This window comes from Acinonyx jubatus, chromosome A1 (genome assembly GCF_027475565.1).
Source record: "Acinonyx jubatus isolate Ajub_Pintada_27869175 chromosome A1, VMU_Ajub_asm_v1.0, whole genome shotgun sequence".
NCBI lineage: Eukaryota > Metazoa > Chordata > Mammalia > Carnivora > Felidae > Acinonyx > Acinonyx jubatus.
In genome coordinates this window covers 77,591,014-77,611,336 of record NC_069380.1, presented here as the reverse complement: position 1 = coordinate 77,611,336, position 20,323 = coordinate 77,591,014, and the positions used below count along the sequence as shown (strand labels likewise).

Here is a 20,323-nt window from a genome sequence, read left to right as displayed (position 1 = left end):
GGAATTTCCAGGAACAGAAGCAGAACTCTGAAAAGAGTTATAGTAAGAGTAATAGTCTGGTGATGCTGAGAAAAGGTATATTTTCATCGGTTTTCTCCAAATCATGAAGTGCAGACAGTGGAATTAATGTCTGTATGTCAAGACAGAGTGTCAGTTTCCAAATTCTGAGGCTGGCCATCACACTTTCCCAGGGGACAAACAGCAATCAGGGGCAACCAGTTGAGCGCTTGGGTCCTGGGGGACAGATCACCGGGTTTGAAATCACGGTGCCCCCATTTCCTTCCTGCACAGCCCCGGGCAAGTTACATATCTGGTAGGTCTCAGTGTGCCCATTTGTAGAACAGGAGGAGTATTAAGATCTATCTCATAGAGATGCTAAAAGATTTAAATGATGCGGCACCTGGGTGGCTCAGTCAATTAAACATCTGACTTCAGCTCAGGTCATGATCTCGTGGCTCGTGAGTTCGAGCCCCACTTCGGGCTCTGTGCTGACAGCTCAGAGCCTGGAGCCTGCTTTGGATTCTGTGTCTCCCTCTCTCTCTGCCCCTTCCTTGCTCACATTCTGTCTGTCTGTCTCTGTCTCTCTGTCTCTCTCTCTCTCTCAAAAATAAAAATAAAAACATTTAAAAACAATTTTTAGATAAAAAAATAAAAACAATTTAGAATGCTCACAACTCTCCCATAGGATTCTGAAGACTAATTAAAGAGGTAGAACATGTCCCTCATACCGGTGTGGTTTGTTGTTTTCTTTTCCCCTCTCTCTCCTCATCTGGGCGCACGTGACTCCAAAATGGAAAGAAGGAAGAAACCCCTGACGCTGAATCCTCGCTACTGGCTTTTCACAAGTGAAATTTACCTGGCCATTTACAGAGGTGACCCAACCCTTTCCATTATTTTCAATATTCTAACCTTCAGCGAGGATGATGCAATCTCTTATGGCTTAAAATTTTAATTTTTCTACCTGAGAAAGAAGTAACCCAGAACTGCTTTTTATGATAGAGGTGACAGACTCCACAATGTCCGGACTTAGTTTTGCTTAACTAATTCTAAATAAAAACCTGGACACAAACATCGACCTCGTGCTTTCACTTTCATTTTCCTTAAAGATGTCCCTGAGGCACAGTGGCAAAGCCAGTGGTTGCCAATTTACAGGCCACGTTGCTGTGGGCACAATACAGAGGGTGAAGGGTGAGGGTCAGTAGGACTTAGACTCCAGTCTGGCTTCTGGATGACCTCTCCCTCTTCATGCCCTGGTCTCTCTGATGCAGGAGCAGTCCTCTGCTCAGGTCCAGGTGAGGATTCAAAGAGACAGGGAAGAGAATAGTAGGACGGGGTCTGGAGGATGATGGGCGCTGCTCTCTAAGTTGTCGGTATCACAGTTGTGATTATCATGTAGATAACTCATAATAGAGTCAGGTAGAGATACATTTTGATTCCTCTTATCTTGAAACTGTGTCTTGGGAGCACCTTCAAGATTTGCTTGCCTAAAATATGTAGCCAAATGAAGAGTCATCCTCAAATAATAACGTAAGTTTACCCTTACCTATTTTTCAATTATGTGAAACTTTCTCAAGCCAAGTTAAATGTGCATAAGAAACCCTGAGCGAAAGAAATGAAGTCTCAGTGAGCGTTAACTGCCACAGCGTCCTCGGTGACAGGTGCACTCCCAGGCAGCAATCACAAGTTCAAATACTGGATGAGTCAGAGTTTCCTAACACACAAGGTTAGAAACAGGTCACAAGCTCTGAGTCAAGGGCTGCTTGCTCTCAGCTTGTAATTCACAATCTGACCTTTTCTGAAAATGTTACTATGCAGTGCGGCGGCAATAATTTTACGACGCTCATCAGTATGAAGGCAGATTAGGAATAACTTCTTTGCATTTTGGAGCCCAACTGTTCTGGGATGAAAACCTGTAAACGCTGTTTAAAGCACACCGAAGATAAGCAATTAACGACTGTGTCTAACTTTCATTAAAGCCCAATCCCACGAACGTGGACTATATTTATCCTGAGATGCAAGGTTAGGAATACGTACAAAGGAGTTTGAAATAGAACTTGAAAAACAAACAGCCAGGAAAAAGAAGTAAATCATAGGAAGAACCATAAATCAAAAAGAAACCTTTAGTGATGAGCCTTTTTTTTTTTTTAGCTCCTGACTTTGTGGAGATGGCACCATCTAGTGGAAATTCTTGGTAAATGCAATCTTATTTTCCCTGCTTTAAATGTTAGTGACCCAGAGACTTGTTTTTCCTTGACATCATTGTTGTTGTTGTTTTAACAATCTGTACAGAAAAATCCTTATGCAAAGTGTTATAAATATTGTCTCCATGCAGTTCAGCTATAGGAACTCATGGCTGTACCATTTTTATTCCATGGTTAAGCAACAGTGCTATCTGCTTGTTTTAGGTATTGTTCCAATTTTACAAGCAGGAAAGTATTTTTAGGGGCATTTAACACTGAAATAAACCTTCATAAATTTTCATGTGAGACTCTGAAAACTTTTAATTCCAAAAACAGAGTCAAAGTTTAAAAAAAGACACTTATGTAGCTTTAATTATAAAGCATTAGCTCCAGCAATGTTTCCTTCTCTTTGGAGTTCAATTACATAAGAACATATGACGGATACCGAGTATGTCTGCAGCCCCCAGTTACTGTTCCATGTCTATTTTATGTTCCACGCAGGCAATGAGTTGTTATTAAAGAAGGAAAGAGGTACATTTGCAGGAAGCAGGCTCACAATTCTTGGTATTATTTGCCTTAAGACTCAACATACTTCATCAACATTTCAGTTCAAGCTGCACTGTGGGATGAACATTGAGTAAGCAAAGGCATATCTGGATGGTCTATTTTTTTAAAAATTTTTTAATGTTTATTTTTGAGAGAGGAAGAGAGCTCAAGCAGGGGAGGGGCAGAAAGAGAGGGAGACACAGAATCCGAAGCAGGCTCCAGGCTCTGAGCTGTCAGCACAGAGCCCGAAGTGGGGCTCGAACCCATGAACCGTGAGATCATGACCTGAGCCGAAGTCTGACACTTAACCAACTGAGCCACCCAGGTGCCCCTGGATGGTCTATTTAACAGATACCTCAACATCTCTGTAAAGAAAATCAGATCAGTAGATGTGATGGTAACAACAGCACTCTTCCTAATAGTCTATTTATACATCGTGATTTTTCCCATACCTGTTGGGTGCTGATTTTAAGGGGGAAACTCAGAAGGGCCACTGGTCTGTGAAAGGTCAGAAAGCTAGCAAGTTGAGATTTACACCGCCGATTGCAAATGACCCAAACAATTTCAAAAATTATGGTCCTTGAGATACATCATTACTCCATAAAGATTAGACCCCAACCCCAATTCAAACGTCAGACAAATACCAACTGCCCGAGCCTTGCCAGCACCATAAAAGGGAGAAGACCCACGCCACAGAAACCCCAGAAACAATGTGATGCACATGATGCATTGTAACTTGCAAAACACCCTGTTTTATTATTAAAGAACATTATGTCTGTGTTATTCTCATTGTACAAACGCCCCAACTGATATTTTTATGAATCTGGAGTGGTGGTGTGTATTTTTATTGAGGAATGTTGTTTTGTTCCCATTAGATATTTATCATACATTTTAATAAAATAACCTCTTTGTTCAGGGGAATTGAATGATTCATGATTTTGCTGACTTCTTTCCTGTTGGAGCTTCTCACAAAGGAACCCCTGACTGTTTGACTTTCTAAATAGCCTGAGTGATTCCAAACTCTCTTTTGCAAAGAGGGATGAATGCGGGGGCGGGCTCCCCCATAAAGGAGACCTTGTTTTCTCTCCCCCACGCCCACACGTTCGGAAAGACGGGTCCAAACCCCAGACCCAGAAGTTAAATTGTTTCTTTGAATGGTAGAAAAGATTCCGGTCCTTTACTCTTCAGTGGCTCTAAGTCCGAAATGCCAGGCACACGCGTGCAAATAGATACAGACAACCCCCTAAACCAATTATCTGCTGTCTACATTGACATTGTACTCGTAAGCATGATTCGGAACACAGAAATCCGTAAGACTTTTCTCCCTCGCTTCTACTCCTGAACACCTGATGTGGGGTTGCCCATCCGATGCGTTTCCTCCCAAGGACAACGTCTCCCATTAGAGACACTCAATGTAGCAAAACAAAGCCTTGTTCCAGGGAACAGGTCTTTCAGTGCTGTGGATACATGACATATTCCCTTTGGCACAAGCCTCCTTATGGTTCTGGGTTTGAGTTCCTCCTTCACGAAATGAGGAGATTTGGTAAAAAACATTTTCAGTGCCCTAGGAGCTTAACATTTCCATATTTTTTTTTAAATCACTTTTACCTAGGCTACCATGCTCCAAAAGGAGTATTATTTTTTCTTTTTCTTCTGAATTTCTGTTGTTTGGGAACACAGTAAACCCCCAAAGTCCCTCAGTAAATAAAACACAATTCTGATAAGGCCTTAACTTTTTGATTACTTCTCTCCTGCTCTGCATGACCCATTGTGCCTATACTCCTGGATGTAATATTTTCAAAGAAATTGACTGAGAGTGGTTGGTAACGTCGTGGTAAGTTAGGACAGGGCCGTTCATCCCCTTCAAGTGGCCCTGTGCCCCACTCTCAGTAACGCCTCACGGCAGTGGCCACGACAGAGGCTGCCCCATTGTCCCTCCAATCCATTCCAGGAGCCCCTTAGACCCTATCACCCCGGAAAAGCCCCATCTCTCACACTTGGCATCTCGACCCTACAGCCCCAGAGGCTTCTCTGCCTTCATGCCTCAACCAGCAAGACAGGTCCTCCTCCTCAGGCATTCTTTCACTTTTCTCGAAAGGGTTCTCAAAAATTATGAAACACACGCCACTCTTCTTGAATCCAATAACAAACACCCAGTAACTCCAAGTCAGATGTTAGCAGGCACCTGAAATAAATCTGTATCTCTTTCGGAGTCTAGTGCCTCTGCCCTGTCCCAGATTTACTAGTGAGCTTGGTCGGTACACCCAGCTCCCTCTGCTCCCTTTTGCACCTGTTTTTCTCCCCTGAACGGGGCTCACTCTGCCCACTGTTTTCTTCTCATCCCGATCCAAATCTGGACCAATCCGCATGGGAAGACACATCGGATCGGGCAGGTGGCAGAAATACCCTCAGCGTGAAGACATTCCTCAGCTCATATCTTTAGGAGTCCCTCACCTCCATCCTGTCCTATGACCAATGCATCTGCATTTGAACAAATGCTTTCTGCCTCCAGGGCAGCAAATGAGCTCCTCGGTTTATGTGCCCTTTGTCTTCATCCCTTATGCAATTTCATCTGTTACTAATGAACGGTGATTGCCACATAATACTGCCCATTATTTCAAAAGACTGCCAAAGATTAGGAATGCATAACTAACGTTATATCCAAAATACCCAAAGGAACAGAAAGGTTTATATAGATGCTCACTTATTAATTCTGATCTGAAAATTAGGAAAACAGAAACACAACTTAATACGTACACAAACCTCAACACTCTAAAAAAAAAAAAACTGTTGCAATCCTTTTACAGGTGGTTGTAACCTAACAGTACCCAATTTTTCTCTTTGACCCACCCACCACTTCTCTGAAAAATCAGGAGAAAGTTTAAGACTGCTTAAATGCCACCACGACTTCAGGACGGAATTACCACGTAGAAAATATGCAGTCACTTACCGGTGTGCACATAAATTATTAAGGTGAAGCCCGTATTTTTCTTCAGCAGATAACCCATCCATCAACAAGTAGAAAATGAGAAAATTGCTCTGGCCAAGAGGCTGTGAAACAAGTCTGGATTTCTCGAGCATGTATGTATAAATTCTGGCTGGTTAAGAAAAAAAAGGGGGGGGGATTCTGTTAAATGGCATTACTAGTTTCATTCCCATAGATTTACACACGCTAACGAATTGCACGAGATAATAACGCAACTGTTTTCAAATACAGACCTTTTGAAAAATAGCTGAGGCTTTATTTTCTAGAGCGGTTTGTAGGATTCCAGGAAGATTAAGCAGAAAATACCAAGAGCTCCATCATACCTTCTCTCTCCTACCCAGCACACCGTGTCCCCTATCATTAACCTCTCGTGTTAGTGTAGTAAATTGGTTAGAATTGATGAGCCAATATTGATGCTTAATATTAATTAAGTATATAAATGTGTGTTGGTATTCACTCTTTGTACACTCCACCGGCGTTAAGACGTTCATAATACCATGTTCTCCCAGCACAGTAACAAACAGAATGGTTTCACTGCCCTTAAAAGCCCATGCTCCAGTATTTATCCCTTCCTCTCTCCCTAAGCCCTGATGCCCACTGCTCTTAGTACTGTCTCTACAGATTCACCTTGCCCAGAATGTCATATCGTTGGAATCATACAGTATGCAAAACTTCTCAGGTTGTAATCACTTCAGTTTCCTTCATTCAAAGATATACATTTAAGGTTCTCTGTCTTTTCATGGCTTGAGAGCTCACTTCCTAAATCATCGGATAAGAGCCCACCCTACGAATGCACCAGCTGATTTATCCACTCACCTATTAAAGGATATCTTGGTTGCTTACGGTTTTTGCAATTACGAATAAAGCTGCTATAAACATTTGTATCCACATTATGTGTGGACATAAGTTTTCAGCTCAGTTGGGTAAATACTGAAGAGTGTGATTCCTGGATCGTATGGTAAGACTATGTTTAGCTTTGTAAAATATCACCAAACTGTCTTCCAAAGTGGCCATGACATTTTGCATTCCCACAAGCAATTAATCAGAGTTCCTGGTGCTCCACGTCCTTGCCAGTATTTGGCATTGTCAGTGTTTTGAATTTTAGACATTCTAATGCGTTTGCAGTGGTATTTCATTTTTGTTTTAATTCACGTTTCCTACATGACCTATAATGTGGAGCATCTTTTCATTTTTGTATTTTCCAGTTGTGTACCTTCTTTCATGAGGTGTCCAGATATTCTATTTTGTAAATTGGGTTGTTTTCCTATTGCCGAGTATTAAGTGTTCATTGCATGTTTTAGTTAGCAGTCCGTTATCAGATGTGTTTTTCTTGTTTTGCAAATATTTACCTCTATCTGTGGCTCATCCTTTCATTCTCTTAATGGTGTCTTTCATAGGACAGTCATTTTTAATTTTAATGAAGTCCGGCTTATCAATTATTTATTTCACGGATTGCTGTTTTTAGTGTTATATGAAAAACTCATTGCCAAACCCAAGGTCACCTACAATTTCTCTTATGTTATTGTTTAAAAAGTTTTATACTTTTTTTTAAAGTTTATTTATTTTGAGAGAGAGAGCGAGAGAGCAAGTTGGGGAGGGGCAGAGAGAGAGGGGGAGAGAGAGAATCCCAAGCAGGCTCCACACCACCAGTGCAGAGCCTGATGCGGGGGTAGAACTCAACAAACAGCAAGATCATGACCTGAGCCAAAGTCGGATGCTTAACCAACTGAGCCACTCAGGAGGTCCTATAGTTTTGTTTTTACATTTAGATTTATGATCCCTTTCAAGTCATTTTTTTTTTTGCATGAGGAAGTCCTGCTATTTTAGTATAATTTGTTGAAAGAACTGTCATTTCTCTATCAAACTTTGCTCTTTGTCAAAGATCAGTTAACTATATTTACCTGGGTCTACCTGGGCTCTCTATTCTGTTCCATTGATCTACTGGTCTGTTCTCTCACCAGTACCATGCTGTCTTGGTTCCTGCCACTTTAGAGTAAGTCTTGAATTTGGGTAGCACCAATCCTCCAACTTTGTTCTTCTTTTTAAACGTTGTGTTGGCTTTTCTGGATCTTTTAACTCTCCACATAAACTTTATGTCAATACCCACAAAGTAACCTGCTGGGATTTCTATTAGGATTGTACTGAATCTATAGATCATATTGGGGAAAACTGACATTTTAACAATATCAAACCTTCCTATCTGCAAACATTGAATATCTTTCCATCTATTTTTTTCTTCTTTGATTTTTTTCATCAGGGTTTTTATAGTGTTCCTCACAAAGATCTTGTAAATATTTTGTTAGATTTATAGCTAAGTGTTTTATTTTTTGGTAGTGGTGGAAATAATATTGTGTTTTTAATGTCAAGTTCCAATTGTTCATTGCTGATATTTGGAAAGCAATTGACTTTTGTATATTAAGCATGTGTCCTACAACATTGCTATAATGGCTTACTAGTTCCAGGAAATTTTTGTTGCTGATTCTTTCCAATTTTCTACAGAGATAATCATGTCATCTGTTAACAAAGACAGTTTCATTTCTTTCTTTCCAATCTGTGTATATTTTTTCTTGTCTTATTGCATTGGCTAGGGCTTCCAGTACAATGTTGAAAGCAAGTGATGAGAGGAGACATCTTATTTTGTTCTTGACCCAACACAGAACTTTCATGCACAAATACGATCTGAAACAAGACATGTCCCTGGGTATAACAAAGGCACCAAGGTAAGTTTTAGAACTTTCTTCATTAATGTCTTACAATTTGAAAGCACAAGTCATATTGCTATGGTATATATAAACAGATACTGATTATAAAGAGCTCTGCTATAGACCCTAGCAAGTGTTACTATCAACCAGATCAGAAGTATATACAGCTACACTATACAAAGACCAGATACATAGACAATAGTGTCTCACTGCCGAAAATCGTGGAAGAAACCCACTGTAGCAAAGGCAATATAACTTGAATTTATGCGGGTACAATTTGATATACAGAAAGTATACTGGGCAAATTTCAACATCTATATCAAAATTATAAAAAGGAGCCAAACGATGGTTTATAGCTTAGGGGTAAGATAATGAAACAGATGCTTCAATAATAAAGTTTACTTCCCAGTTAAGGAGGAAGACAGGTTATGTGTCTATAAAAGCACATGCCCAGTTTGAAGAGTGTCTAGCCATCTGCCTAGTTCATTGTGACCTCACATGTCCAGTAGCAAAATATCTAATATCCATTATTTGGAGCTTCTGCTGCTAAAGATTACAAAAATACAAACAAAAACAACCCACATCACAAAAACATGTTGTTGGACAATGGTGGGAGAATGCAGCATGGAGATCACAATCCCGATTTTGCTTCCAGACAGGACTGGCAATACAGAAGCTACTGTCAATCAACATTTATGGCTGGGGCGCCTGGGTGGCTCAGTGAGTTAAGTGTCCGACTTCAGCTCAGGTCATCTCGAATCTCGTGGTTCGCAAGTTTGAGCCCCATATCAGGCTCTTGCCAACAGCTCGGAGCCTGGAACCTGCTTCGGATTCTGTGTCTCCCTCTCTCTCTGGCCCTCCCCTGCTCATGCTCATGCTCTCTCTCTCTCTCTCTCAAAAATAAAATTAAAAGATAAACATTAAAAAAATTAAAACAACATTTATGGCTATATGTTTGGCAGGCTGAAACTTGTAGTTTTTCTGAACTATACTTTTTATTGGAATTTAGGTTTATTCTTTTTTTTTTTAATATATGAAATTTATTGTCAAATTGGTTTCCATACAACACCCAGTGCTCATCCCAAAAGGTACCCTCCTCAATACCCATCACCCACCCTCCCCTCCCTCCCACCCCCCATTAAGGTTTATTCTTATCATTATGAATGGTCAGTAAACAATGAAGCATTTCAATTTCAAATGCACCCGTAAATTATTGTAGTTTTCCACTTTGAAGTAAAGATTCACGGTCAATAATTGTTTTGGATCAAAAGGTGACAGTTGTTAGGGAGTCAAATGGACATAGTTATTTCCTACATTTGAACTAGAAACATCATCTTGTATAATGAGTCTGCGTATAATTATTCTAGAGTCCAGCCTCTAAAAGTAAAAAAAAAAAAAAATGTGAGGTCTCCTGATTTTGGTTTCATATAGCAAATCTACTTGAACTAATGGAAAGACTATTACGTGCTTTCCCTCTGGTAAAGTTCAGTTAAGTGGCCCATTCAGCCTGTCATAATGGTTATAAATGCAAAAAGAAGAAAAACCCCTCAAAATCAGTACTTCTTATTAAGAAAAGTTGTCTTATTAGAAACCTTTTAGAAAAGTTGTCGTAAGTGCATAAAGCCTCTTTCAAAATATCCCTTTAATTAGTTGCCGAAAGGTGATGCTAAAATTAGAACAGGGAAGTGTCGTTTCTTTTCCATTTCTCTTGGAGTATTAAATCAGGTGATAATTTCAAGAAGAGATCTTAATTACTACACTTTATTTCCTCTCTTTTTCCCTCTCTTAAATTATTTGCTAAGAACATTTTCCACTTAACATTAGCAATATTAACTCTACTCAAGAGGATATTTTTAAAAATCTGTGCATGTAAGGAATAAGCTTCTATAGTTGTTCCTTTCCATTATTTTTTAGTCATCAACTACAGGAATATCAGAGGCCATGGAGTACTGGCCATCACGCTTCTGCTTCTGTATTCAGAGAAAAGGGTGACCCTACGCCCATTTGTCCCAGCCAACATCCAAGCTTCGTTTAGAGAAGCATTCAAAACTAATCAAATTCCACCTCACATAGTGATTTCAATACCTTTAATCTAAATTCAAAAACAGCGTAATTAGCAATCATCCCAGTTAGCTCATCTCCTGCAGAGAATAAAATTGCTGTGGGTTAGCAGGATTCTGATCGGTAGGATTTTGAGAAAAAAGTATCTTAAAAGAGGCCCTTAGTTAGAAGAAAACACAAAACAACCAAAAATTCTAATTTCTCTGAGACTCTCATATTCTTCCAGATGGAGAAAATGTCAGCCTTTTGTTGTGTCTGAAGTGACACTAAAATAATGGAAAGAAAATGATAGGTGTGGAGTTAACGGGGTTTGGCTCATTCATATAAATGTCCACACACAGAAAGAGACTTCCTGCTAATTGGTTTTTTGACTTCTCAAGACCTGTATGTTTTAAAAGATATTTTATTTCAGGAACATTCCTGATTAAAATACACCTGTGATCCTCTGTCTTACCAGAAATCTATATATGAATATGTTTCTCAGAAAGTTCTGGCACAAATGTAGATGTTTGTTGATTATATATGACATAGTACTCAGTAAAATAGTTTATAGAGCTATGCCAACTTCTGTTCAATTATAAAAGAAAATGGAGGAAATAAATATCCTCTCCTTCAAAAAAGACAAATGCCTGCCCTCGATGCCCTTCCCACTGACTTCCAGAAACTTCCAGCACTCACTGTCACCATGCCCCGCCCTTCTAGTTATAAATCATGACCAGTTAGGATCTCTTCCCAGAGGCATATCATGTCTTCATGGCCATCGTGTCTTCAATTAAAGGTCACCAAAAGCACACTCTTGCTTAATTAAAATATCCAAATATTCTCTCTTTCCTGAGAAACGCTTATGCATTTCTTTTGACTTCATTATTCAAGGTTAATACAAGGGGTGGTATAAGGAAAGGTGCCTCAACTAGCAGCCCAAGTGTGGCTCCTGGTCCTGACTCTGGCTTTGTCAATTTTCACGTTTCTCTTTACCCCATACGGATGTGGGGACGAGGAGGTATAAAGGTCCCGGGCTTCCTGTGGCCTCCAAGAGGAAGGGACTGCTATTCCATGCATCTGTGGTGTACCAGGCTCTGTGCTGGGGCTTTTCAGACGGTGCCTCATTTAAATTTTCTTGGAGGCCTTGTCACGTTGAAACCCAAGTGGCTGATCACCACTAAAAGATGCTGCTCCTCAACGGAGCTAAGATCACTTAAAGCACTCTGAAACTTCTAAAAGAATGTCCAGTTGACAGGACAAGCCTAAGGCTCAGTTATGATGCTAATAACAAAGATGGAGACGGTCTTCTGGTTCGTTTTCCGAAGGACACAAGCAAAAGCCCTAACAGACTGTCCATTTCATTGGTTTCAACTGTAAGTTTAAAAGTTTCCCAAGCAGATACTATGGCCCTGGAATATATATTGGGAGACATTTCTGATTGTTAGAAAATTTGTTTCCATTTTTTTAACCTTTATTTATTATTAGAGAGAGAGAGGGAGAGCACACAGGGATGGGGTAGGGGCAGAGAGACAGAGAGAGACAGAGCCCCAAGCAAGTGCCGTGCTCTCAGCACAGAGCCCAACTCGGGGCTCGATCCCTCAAACCGTGAGATCATGACCTGAGCTGAAACCAAGAGGCAGACGCTTAACCCACTGAGCCCCCCAGGAGTCCCGATTTCGGTTTCTACTTATGTGGATGTGGGTGTCTTCAGGATGCAGGCAAGACAGGAGCCAAATGCACTTTACGCCGCACATGTGGACTCTGAGTTCCCCCCCCCCACCCCCTGCAGACCCTTCCCCAATCCCTACAGGATGGAGTGGGCACTAAGAAGGAGAACGTGGTTCCATTCTTACCGGACACAAACTGTCTTTATGAAGAAAAACAATCTCTAATTAAAAAAGAGCCAGAGTTAAGTGTTGGTAACTTCTGCTATCGATTTACGTTCCCAATAATACGCATTCTCTGTGGTCATGAATGAGTTCATGCGGCCTTCACACCACGTCCTCCCTGAAAGGAGGAACACAGCTGATGCTTCATTTTATTGGCTCTTTACATCCATTCCTTAGATTCATCGACCCAACAAAAGTCAGGGACTGCCCACTCAGCCCGACAGACCAGAGCAGTGCCACCAACAGGCTCATATCCCAACAGGAGACACAGACAGCAACCAACCAGACAGACCAAGAAAAGGACACTTCCAGATATCGACAGGTGCTATGAAAGAAATGAGGAAAGAGCCAGATCCACAGTGAACAGAGCTGGGATCCAGTGGACACATTAGAAAGAGAGTTTGGGGAAGAAGAAGTGACCCGAAAGGATACCAGTGCAGTAAGAATTGCCTGCACTTTCCAGGAGAGGGAAGTATCCCCATCCCCTAGGCAGCAAAGAGGAGAAACTAAGCCGTGGCCTCACCACCAAGGAACTTAAATAGTCCAGCGAGGCTGGAGGATGTGAATGGGGTGGGAGGACCCAGGCACAGGGGGCCCCGTGGGCTGTCCTCTGAGAGCCCAGAGTCCAGTCCTGGACTTGACGTTTGATGAGACCAGAGAGGGGCTACGCAGATTCAGAGGGAAATGGCTGAGGCCTCCTCGCAGCCTGACGGTAATGGCTGATTTCAATTTCCACTGAGCCACAAAGTGGGCTATCTTCTTAATTCACATTTATGCATTTAAATGAGGCAGTGACTTAGAAAAAAAGAAAAACGAGGCTGAAAACCACAAAGCGGGCTGGCTTTGTGTCTTTAGGAGGGACGGGTGTTCTAAACAAGGTTAAATTGAGAAAACATGGGGACAAAGAACCTCGGTGGGGACACCCAGGCAGTAGAAGCCAGAGTGGAAAGGCTCTCTGCTCACTGACAAGCAGGAAGTTACCACTGCGGAGCCACCAAAGGCCACCAGGATGGGAGACCATCTGGGCAACAGCTCCGGGCCCGGAGAGACGGCCGGGAATACCAAGGTGGGTGTCAGAAGTGGGGCGACGCAGGAACAAGCCAGCATATCTCACTTCTATGACAGTGACTCACCTGCGCGCACAGACTGGGGTGTTCTGGGAGAGCCTGAATATATCGCAACTCGCAAACAGTCATATTGGTTTGTGCTGGGTTATAAATGACCAAATGACAGGATAGGTGAAGCGGGTTGAAACTATTGGCAAAACGGGAAGAGGCAGACTTTATGGGGAGCTACAGCACATCAAAGCGAAATCAGACCACGTGTTGCAAAGAAAACGTTAATTTATACGAAGCATGCAGAAGAAAGCACTAGAGATAGGTAAAAGCTTATTTCAAACGAAATCACAACAGAAAAATAATTTGCCTGAATTTCAATGTAATAAGGCTTAAACATTTTAAAAAAGAGAAAAAGCAGACGAAACCACAACAGAAAAATAATTTGCCTGAAGTTCAATGTAATAAGGCTTAAACATTTTAATGTTTATTTATTTTTGAGACAGAGAGAGACAGAGCATGAACGGGGGAGGGGCAGAGAGAGAGGGAGACACAGAATCTGAAACAGGCTCCAGGCTCTGAGCTGTCAGCACAGAGCCCGATGCGGGGCTCGAACCCACGGACCGTGAGATCATGACCTAAGCTGAAGTCGGACGCTTAACCGACCGAGCCACCCAGGCGCCCCAAGGCTTAAACATTTTAAAAAAGATAAAAAACAGACGAAATCACTACAGAAAAATAATTTGCCTGAATTTCAATGTAATAAGGCTTAAAAATTAAAAAAAAAGAGAAAAAGCAGACCTCAGGAGTCTCCAAAGTTTCCAAGTTTAAGCTCATACTCCTCTTATTAGACAGCCTGATACTTTGCAAACCACAGCTTGTTTTGTTATCCTGATGAGTGTGCAATTCCACAAGGAAGCCGTTAGGAAATGCACCAGAATCCCATGTTTCCTGGGATGTGTGAACTTCCAAAAGCCTTCCCGTCAGCGTTTACCCACCAGCATCCTCCTCAATCGTGAATGTCCCAGAGGAAGAGACCACCTCATCACCCAAGGAAGCATCTGGTGGGTAGATAGGTTTGCCCGGGACAGGTGGACCGTTTCAGCTTTGCATGTCTAGTTGCCGAAGGAGGTCTGAGCCTTCGAGCTGGGCTCCAATGCGTCACCTGCAGCAGGGACCTGGCGCACAGCCCACTGACTGAGCTGAGCGCAGGGGTGTGGTGGCGCTCACCCAGCTCCCCACCGCGGTCTCAGCTCTGCCTGCCCTTTCCACGGTGACCAGCAGTGACCACAAACCGTTCGTAGCCTCCATTGGAACCTTAGAAACATTCAACTTCACAAGGAGATTCTCTCTAATTAAGTGAAACAAAGCTGGGGACACCTAGGGGGAGCTCAGTGTGTTAAGTGTCTGATTCTTGGTTCCGACTCAGGTCATGATTTCACGGTTCGTGGGTTTGAGCCCTGAGTCGGGCTCTGGGCTGACAGCCCAGAGCCTGCTTGGGATTTTCTCTCTCTCTCTCTCTGCCCACCCCCACCCCCGCTCGCTTGCTCTCTCTCTCAAAAAATAAACATTTTTTTAAAAAGTGAAACAATGCTGAAAGGAACACAGGAGAGAATGGTCTGGTGTCTAATTTTATAGTTGGGGAAAGACGGTAAGGACACTCACCCCATGTGCACACACAGATCCAGCCTGGAGCCCCCTGCACTGTGCCAAACGACCCCACTGAAGAATGCTGTGTGCTTTGTGACCTGTACTTCCAAAGACGCCAGAGGTCTGTATCACATTTTTTAAAATGTTTGTTTACTTATTTTGAGAGACACAGAGGTAGGGGGGAGCGGGGGGAGAGAGAGAGAGAGAGAGAGAGAGAGAGAGAGAGAGAGAGAGAGAATCCCAAGGAGGCTCCAAGGGCAGCTCAGAGCCCAACGTGGGGCTCAATCCCACGAACCGTGAGATCATGACGTGAGCCGAAATCAAGAGTCAGATGGTCAACCAACTGACCCACCCAGGTGCCCAGGTATCGTGTAATTTTGAAGATTTATAAACCAGAAAATGAACCACTGGGGAAAAGATTGAAAGGATATCTTATCATATGTCAAAAGATGGCACATATTTTAAAATGAATGGCAACTTTAAAAGTTGCCCTAAAAAATCTTTAAAAGACCCTAAAAAAAGACCAGCTATGATCTTGATCATGAGAGAAAAGCTGGGAATATGGCATCAATATATTCTCCACCATTATTTTCATTGGTGCCTTTGAACCTCACACCCAGAAAACCTCTCGGCACTCTTGAATGAAAAATATAAATCATTAGGGATTCAGCAACTACCTCAGGTCCCAAGTGAAAGGTACTGGATGAGTGAAAACAAACCATCACTGACAAAGTTTTCCCAATATTTGTACGTTACATCCTTACCTATGGGACGACGGTAAGAGGTTTTACACATCACTTCGTCCCGAGCATGCTGATGCATATACCAGGGAACCCAGAATAATTGTATTGTTAAATAAGTAATCAGATGGGAGAAAATATTGGGCTGAAAACCAGACCACAATGCTATTTATTAATTAAATCTTCTTCAAAACAAGGAACATTCCCTACTTTTCTATAGCTGGTGTTTCATAAAACTAAGCATCATACTTTCTGACATATATATATATATATATATATATATATATATATATATATATACATACACATACACACACACACACATACTCCGATTAGGGAGCTGGCATTAAACTACAAAAGCATGGGGTGACTGGGTGGCTCAGTCCAGCTCAGGTCATGTTCTCACAGTTCATGGGTTCGAGCCCCACACTGGGCTCTGTGCTGACGGCTCACAGCCTGGAGCCTGCTTTGGATTCTGTCTCTGTCTCTCTCTTCCCCTCCCCTGCTCACCCTCTCTCTCTCTCAAAAATAAACATTAAAAAATTAAAAAAAATTAAACTAGAAGCAACAGATCAATGAAGGAAACATGCAACGTCCACTCCACCTTAAAATTTGTGAGATAATGCTCCCTGTCCAATAAAACCCTCACCATTCTTTTAGAAATGCTGATAATTTAAGGGAACCCAGACTACCATAAAGTACAAAATCAACCTGTAACCTACATTTATTTGACCTAGTTTGAGGTGCAATAACCTTACTCAAATTTGATTTACTATTTTAGTGAGCACTTAAAATTCAGAAGGCTTTTCCAGGGAACCCATTTGAATAATTCAGCTCTCTTTAAAATTTGTGTAAAGTAGTTTCAATTAATATGTCTTTTATTTTTCTTTCAGAAAAGGAGTCTGGATAACAGATGTAATTGTTCAAAGGTATCACACTGGCTAGTAGCTTCTTCAAGTGCTTGGTGCCTCCTGTTTGGAGGTAACAATGAGGTTCCTTTTTTTTTAAGTTTATTTATTTATCTTGAGAGAGAGAGTGTGTGAGCAGGAGAGGGGCAGACAGAGAAGGAGAGAAAGAGAGAATCCCAAGCAAGCTCTGCACTGTCAGCACAGACCCTGGTTCAGGGCTTGATCTCACAGACCATGAACTTGTGACCCGAGCCAAAATCAAGAGTCGGGAGCTTAACCGACTAAGCCACCCAGGCGCTCCAACCATGAGGTTCGTAACCTGAAAATCAGTTTAAGAAGTAAAGACAACATAATGGACCCCCTCTAAGGGGGTCTGGATTGTGCCCCACAGACGATACGCCTATGTCCTAACCCCAGGACTCGGGGACGTGACCTTGCCTGAAAGCGGGGCACCTGCCAATAGTCTTCAAGTTCAGGTGAGGTCCTGCTGGAGGGCACGGTGCTTCCAGACTGGCACAGCCCCCACTGTCTTGCACATCCTGCTTCATTCAGGTACATGTTCTGCTGGTCTCCGTGGTCTACACTTTCTAGTTTACAAATAAGCCTTAGAGAGTCTCCGTGACTCGATCAAGGTCATAGGGGCAGTGCTAAGGTTGGACCTAAGACCCAGGACTTCTGGAGTCTGAGCTCAGTGTGGAAACATCAGCTGCATGGGCTCTTTGGAGTCCGCGGCCCCTTTATAGTTCTTACCACTTCTTACCCCCCCCCCCATAGAGTTAGTTAGAGTTAGAGTTACTCCCCTAGAATCAGCCAGCCCTTCATCCATTTATTCTCTTGGCATTTATTGAACATTAATTCCACCAGACACTGTGCTGGACCCTGGAGATACAGCAGGGAACGCAGATTTACACTCTGGTGGGGAAGAGAGGCAGGCAGATAGGTCTTAGCTCCTCGACTATCCTGCAAGCCTTCAGCGGCAGGACCCAGTTGAATTTACTTCTGAACTAACAACACAGCAGTATGGACACCTACATGTCCAATAAAACATCAAATAGATTTTTTTAGAAAAGACAAAATTGTATTGGTGCAGCACAGGTCCCACTTCATTAAGACTGGTGTTTATCAGGGGAAGAGGAGAGAGGTGGGGCCAGAGGGCCTGTGACCAGCCAGGCAGAGACTGGAGTTGGGAGCCAGGAGCCAGCAAACACCAAGATCTGGCAGGAACCGTCAGCGGCTGGCCAAGGCGAGGAAGGACTGACTCCTAGCGACATCCGAGAGAGTACCATCCCGCGGATCCCAGACGTCCGTTCGAAGTCACCGAGCCTGTCATGTTTTGTTAGAGTGGGTCCTGCATGGCCAAGCACTCTACAGAACCCCTTCCATGCTGACAGGCACCAGGAGACGACACACACTATGAAGTCACTCCTCGGGGTGCCAGAACCCTGCTCATCAGTTAGCAGGTGCTTCGTGGGCAGGCTCTAGAACGTGCAGAATCAGGCAGTGTCTCTAGAACAACGTCGCCCAGGTCCCCTCGAGACTGACTGTTGGGAGCTCTGGAGGGGTCTGCACCTTCCCCTCCTGGAGCAACCCCAGCATGGGGCGAGAAGGTGGGGTGCATCACGAGGAAGGCGGGTGGGAGGGCCTCGTGATCAGGAAACGTACTTCCTCTCTGTCACATCCACCAACTCTGCGGAGCTCACATACAGACCTTTGTTCTCCAGACCCTCTCCACCTGGTAGCAAATATCTGAAGGCACTTGGCCACGCTTCCCGAGACTTCTCCTTTTCAGTCTTGCATTTCTTCACGTGCGCCCCAAAGGGCTTGAACGTTGTCTTCCGAGGCACATCCTCTGCACACATGGCTCACCGTTCCCCTTCCACACAGGGAACAAGGAGCTGAGCTCCCGTCTGCCCGCTCCGAGCCTCCCTGCTCCTTGTCATGCAGTCTCAGCCGGCACTGGCCCTGTTTGTCTAGCAGTACGTGTTGTGTTCTTAAAATCAATCAAAAAGGAACATAGAACCAGCAGAACAATCATTCTGCCAGATTTTTAAAGGAACAGAGCAGGAAGCTACCAGACTAACAAGCTGGGGCTACAGGGAGCAAATCAAGGATGCTAATGAGAAGTGGATGAGTGGGAAAACAAAACGGGGGTGCAGAGAGGTGGGGGTGCGCCTCCTTCCACGGAGGTCCGGCCTGCTGCTTTCCCAAGGGGCACCACACCCAGGCACCATTCTGCCGAAGGCACCCCACGCTTGCACGCGCAGTTCTGCACCATGCAGAGGACTTTTGGGTCAGGGAAAGCCCTGGTTCCCCCTGTGAATCACACTCCGGCCACGTCACTGCTGCCTCCAAGAAGCCATGAGAGTGGTACCGTGGATGTGACGATGCTGGAGCGTCCTGGGGCCCCGCTAACAGGCGGCCGGTTAGTGCACTGCAGCGGTCCTGCTTCCCCTGCACATGCGCATATATATAGAATGATACTCTAAACTAACACTCCTGAAGGGGACATATTAGATTCCAGCCAGAAAAAAAAAAAGTCAACAAAATTAGTAATGGGCAACACCTGCAAAAGCCCCTTAGTGCCTCTCCGCTTTGGTAAGGGGAATGCCGAATCCAGAAAACACAAGGTCATGGGAGTGATGTCCAGATAAGTGGTTTCTCCTCCAAGGCCCATGTGCATAAAAGCATGGCCAGCTCGACTCAGGCTGGAAGAAATGCCTCTCAAACTTGGGTGTTCATACGCACTACTGGGAATCTTGTTAAATACAGAGCCCCAGTCCGTAGGCCTGTGTTTACGACGAGCTCCCAAGTACCCTGGAGTCACACATGGAGTGGACAGGGGCCTCCCGCAGCACCGGGGACTTCCTCCACCCCTAGCTCCAACCGCTGGGCCCCGAAAGCTCAGGGTTTACGGTCAGAATTGAAGAAGTCGGGGGGACACTCTCACTGCGGTGTGATAAAACCAAGACCTGAAAACCAGACTTTGAGGCTCAAGATATTTCTTGGCTGAGGTCTTCCTCAAATGGTGGACCTTCAAATATAGCTCTTTGTCACAGATTTTTCAAGACATAACATTCCTATTGCAGAACTGAAGCTGTTAACTTCAACATCTAAAGTTATCTTTTGTTACGTCTTTTATACATTTTTTTCTTACCAAATTTCATTTACTAATAATGGATTTTGGCACTTACTGCAAAATGCAGGCTTTTTCTTTCTTTTTTAAAAAATGTTTATTTTTGAGAGAGAGAGAGACAGAGCACAAGCAGGGGAGGGGCAGAGAGAGAAGGAGACACAGAATCCGAAGCAGGCTCCAGGCTCTGAGCTGTCAGCACAGAGCCCGACGCGGGGCTCAAACCCAGGAAAGGCAAGATCATGACCTGAGCCGAAGTCGGAGGCTTAACCGACTGAGCCCCCCAGGCGCCCGAGCTTTTTGTTTCTAAGTCATGGTCCAAACCAACTTTTGTTTCTTGAAGCATACTTGAAAACACCAAATAGGACTGATCTCTTTCTAAAATGATTACACTTAGCAATTAATTGGTTGCTAACGGCTGTTATTAATGTTTTTACAATACTTGATTCTTCCAAGTGCATGGGCTCCCCACCTACAATTCTTTTAATTTGCCT

At 43.4% G+C, this 20,323-nt stretch overlaps 1 protein-coding gene across 3 annotated transcripts in view; it reads right to left on the bottom strand.

Annotated features, from left to right (window-relative positions):
- The window catches only part of MYO16 (myosin XVI), a 605,690-nt gene that overhangs the window by 254,225 nt on the left and 331,142 nt on the right, over positions 1–20,323 (bottom strand). For all 3 annotated transcript variants that reach the window (XM_027065214.2, XM_053217786.1, XM_027065212.2), the window contains exon 16: positions 5,677–5,824. In XM_027065214.2, the coding sequence (XP_026921015.2) occupies positions 5,677–5,824 (148 nt within the window). The remainder of the gene's footprint in view (positions 1–5,676; positions 5,825–20,323) is intronic.